The sequence below is a fragment of the Sorghum bicolor genome, chromosome 10 (genome assembly GCF_000003195.3).
Source record: "Sorghum bicolor cultivar BTx623 chromosome 10, Sorghum_bicolor_NCBIv3, whole genome shotgun sequence".
NCBI classification, from domain to species: Eukaryota; Viridiplantae; Streptophyta; class Magnoliopsida; order Poales; family Poaceae; genus Sorghum; species Sorghum bicolor.
The window spans coordinates 1802686-1807192 of record NC_012879.2 but is presented as its reverse complement, the minus strand read 5'-3'; the positions used below and the strand labels follow the sequence as shown (position 1 = coordinate 1807192).

At 47.3% G+C, this 4507-nt stretch overlaps 1 protein-coding gene across 1 annotated transcript; it reads right to left on the bottom strand.

Annotated features, from left to right (window-relative positions):
• On the bottom strand, nt 2612-4084 carry LOC8069064 (magnesium protoporphyrin IX methyltransferase, chloroplastic). The gene has a single exon (XM_002436369.2). It carries the CDS (start codon nt 4010-4012, stop codon nt 3020-3022), a length of 993 nt encoding a protein of 330 aa, XP_002436414.1. The 5' UTR covers nt 4013-4084; the 3' UTR covers nt 2612-3019.

The following is a 4507-nucleotide window of genomic DNA, read 5'->3' as shown; positions in this document are numbered from 1 at the left end:
GTCCTAATTGAATCTTCTTTTTAACTTTGATCAAGTTTGTAGAAGAAAATCATGAACATTTCTTATCTTAATATTATAGTGTTAAAATAACTTATCAGGTTTTGCAAGGTGTTGGGGAATGGCCGCATCCTTCTCCTTGGTAGCGTCGAAGGATGTCCTTCACCCAAGGAACCTCCGTGTGAATGCCATGCGGAGGATCCTGAGAAAGATTAACGTTTACGACTCGTCTTGTCATGCTAAGTGTGTGCAGGGACTGAGGCACTGACGGAGGCCCGCGAGCAGAGAAAGGGGGAGCCTCCGATCCTCTCAAGTCCGAGGATGGCGAGGAACGCGGTGGAGGGGAGGAGCCTGGACGCGTTCAGGCTGAGGAACCTCCGACGAAGAGGCGTCGAAGGATCGATGGCCGAGCAGGCCGAGGAACTTCCGGAGTGGTCGGGCCGAGGAACCTCCGACGCATCCAGGCTGAGGAACCTCCGACGCAGAGGCGTCGAAGGATCGATGGCCGAGCAGGTTGAGGAACCTCCGGAGTGGCCGGGCCGAGGAACCTCCGGCGCGGCCAGGCTGAGGAACCTCCGACGCGGAAGCGACGAAGGATCTGCAGCCGAGCGAAGGATCTGAGCCTCTGACCACGACCTCACTAGATTACGGACGTTCATCCATATCAAATCCAACGATCAATTTCAGACATACCTTATTTAGAAAAAAAATCCCACCTCTTTTTCTTTTTCGCAACCAGCCACACATGCACAGCGATTCTTCCGCACTTCCACATTCATGTTTGCTTTTTAAGGATGACTGACGTCATAGAAAAAGAGAAATGTTTATTTTAAAATACTATAACTTCTGAACGGCGTATCTTTTTTAAATTTCGTCTGCACTGATGTGTTCTACACGACGAGACGAACAAAACTAGACCCCACTTGCACATGTTTCGAAGATTTATTTTTTCTGCTACCAATTTATGTATATTAACTTACATCATATAACTTATGCCATGAAAGTTATAAAATATAACTTATGCAAAAAAAATTTAAAATCTTAAGAGTTATAAAAACACCTTTTATGTATAAAAAGTCATTAAACACAAAGAAACGAATTAACTAATTTGTGCAAAAACTGCAAACACAAAAGTCATTAACAGACACATGAATGAACCAAATTTTAGAAACACAAAAATTATGAAACACAACTTATGTAAAGTTAGATATATAAGTTATATTTAAAACTTATAAGTTATATAACTTGACGAATGGCTTAGATGTAAAGTTAGGTGTATAAGTTATATTCAAAACTTAAATGTACAAATTAGTATCACAATATATTAGTAGAAATATGCTAAGTTATATGTTATAAGTTATTCTTATAAGTTATAGCCTATAAATTTTATGTTATTCTATAATACACATAAATTACTAATAAAATAAAATTCTTTAAAACATATGTAAGTGGGGTCTAGTTTTGTTCGTCTCGTCGCATAGAACACAGTGATGCAGACGCAAATAAAAATAGATACACTATTCAGAAGTTATAACATTTTGAAATAAATGTTTTGCTTTTTTCAACATGACATCAGCAATGACGTCAACACACGGGAGGGAGTTAGTTGTTGGATGGTTCACTGGGAAAAGGAAAGGAAGCGAGAAGGGAAAAGAAAAGACGTGGTCGGATCGTTCGCTAGGAAAAAAAGCTCTGAACGACCGGCAAAGTGGAATTGGGCTCCGACCAGTTGAAGCCCTAGACGGGGGGCACATGCAGAGTTCGTAGTATGAAATTATATGAATGGCTTGGGGTCAGTAAACTGTAATATGAGAATATGCTGGGATATTTTCCCACCGTCACGGGGTATTTCTGTAATTGTCTTAGGTCGGTTTCCGAGCGCTATATAAGGAGCGTGATACTGTTGAGTCCACTGTTGTTTGACCTCTCACAGCACCAAGTGAGACGGTTCCCAATCCACCGTGTTGTTGAGAAGTGCAGTGCGCTACTTCCCAACACAAGGCTACATTGCTAAAGTTCTATGTTCATATAGTGATCTATCTTAAACCAATGTTTCATATAGTTATCTATCTTAAGCCGATGAATGCTATCCAATAGTCCCAAAATTAATATTGGTTCATAATGACTTAGCTAGATATAAATAATTAGCTAAATATAAAAACTGCAAAAAATTATAATATCTGATTTTCATTCGGTTGTGAAACAAGATTCCTACATAAAGATTCCATGTACACTATTTTTATGTAATAGCCAAATTAAAAATTATAAATAGGTCTTTTTAGTTTTTATGAACAGGGATGGGAATATTAGTATATTAAATAAAATAGTACTTCCTCAGTCTCAAATTGTAAGTCATTTCAAGAATTTTGGAGAGTTAATATATTTTTAAGTTTGAACAAAATTATAAAGAGAAATACTAAGGTTTGTAACATAGAAAATATAATTAAAGAAAAATTTAGTGATACTTAGTTGGTATCATAATAATTATTATTTTATTATATAATTTGGTCAAATTTAGGATAGTTTGACTCTTCAAGATTTTTAAAATAACTTATAATTTAGGATGGAGGGAGTAGAAAAAAATATATCATGAGAACTGAAATTACGACTAGAATAGAAAATCAATAGCCATATCACATCCAATATGAGTGAAAATCACGATAATAATCATGCCGAAGAGTCTTTAGTTACAGCTTTTGTAAAACGAGCGTGGTAGTCGAGGGCTTGAGGCCACTGGATGGTAAGAAATCCGTTTCTAGATGTGTCTCTTCTTCTAATGTGAGCTTTGGGTCAAGGCCCTCCGTGGGATGATATAGAACCCACCAAGTTGTCCATGGAAGCCTCCGTGGAAAGCAATCAAGCTACGGAGTATGGAATGGAGCTAGCTTGCAAGTACAATTGTACAAACAGGCCACGCCGCCGCCGCCGCGGCGCTAGGCGGCGGCCGTCTGCAGCTCTACCAACAGTCGACTGAGGCAAACAAACACAAAAGCCGGCGACACGCCGGTCGGCCGGCCTACGGCTACGACGACGAGGAGGCGACGGGCACGGCTTCGAAGAGCTTGGCGAAGTAGAACTGCGTGGAGATGAAGCCGCGGTTGGCGACGCGCCATCCGGCCTGTCGGAGCGCGTCCTCAATGTCGGCCTCGGCGTGCAGGTAGGCGCGCGTGGCCTTGGACGGGCCCGGGAACAGCTCGCCGACGCGCTTGAGGAAGTCGAAGTAGAGCGTCCTGGGCGCGAAGCTGATGAGCAGCCGCTTGTCCGCCAGCGACGCGAGGTGGCGGATCATGGCTTTCGCCTCCTCCCGCGGGTAGTGGATGAGCACGTCCAGGCACACCACCACGTCGTACCGCCCCTCCAGGCTCTCCAGGTCGCGGACCTCGAACCGGGGCATCCGGAACGTCGTCGACCCCGGCGCCGTTGCCTGCGCCAGCGACGCCTGCCGCTGCGCCTCCGACACCATGGCCGCCGAGATGTCGGAGGCCAGGACGTCGGCGCCCTCGGCCGCGAGCGGGATGGCCAGCGACCCCGTCCCGCACCCGGCGTCGCACACCGTGGTGCCCGCCAGCTCCAGCGGGGAGTCGCGGAGCATGGACAGCGCCGCCGCCACCGTCTGCGCGTGGCCCTCGCGGATGTCCAGCTGCACGCGGTTCACGCCCTCCGTCGCCGACCCGTAGATCTTGCGCCACCGCTCGAACCCCGTCGAGTTGAAGTAGGCGCGGACCGCCTCCTTGTCCCCGCCGCCCGCCGCCTCGGCCTGCGCGCGCCGCCGGCGCTCGGGGTCGGAGAGAGAAACCGCCGCAGCCAGCGCGGCCGCCGCGGCGGCCGCGGCCGGGAGGGATAGCTCCGGGAGGTCCGCGGCCGTCGGTAGCGCCGCCGCGGTGGTGGCGGGCGCCTTGCGCTGCTGGGGACGGAGGAGGAGGACGTTCGGCTGCGGGTTGTGGAGGAGGGAAGGCCGTGGTGGAAGGGAGTGGAGGCGGGAGAGCGGCGCGGTGGAGACGCCGGCGCGCGCCATGGCCGGACCGGAGTGAGCACTGAGCAGCGGAGTGGCTCGACTGCGAGTGGTTCGCGGGTGATGGAGTTGGGATTTTGGGATAGGGTTTTTGCGGATTTCCCCTCGATTTTCTGGAGATTTTCTGCGAGAGCGTGTGGCTGAGGGGTCTCTTGGGATAGGGGATTTGTGTAGGGTTACTTTACCGTGCCTTTTTCTTTTGTGAAAGTGATCTTGGTTTCAGGTACATTGGGCTAAAATACGCTACCATCGTGGCCCAACAGTCCAACACAGCCCGCTGTTCCTTGCTTGTATAGTTCTTAAATTCCAGTCTCCGTCCAATTCTTTTTCTCTTGTCTTAACCCTAAAACTCGAATTGAATTTTCTCTTGCCTTAACCCTAAAACCACAAATGTTACCCTAGAATTATATCAATCATGCAAATCACCCTTCCAAGTCATGTCATGTGAAACCATTCTTGAAACCATGTGAAGGCATAATTTGCATAATCTCTCATTAT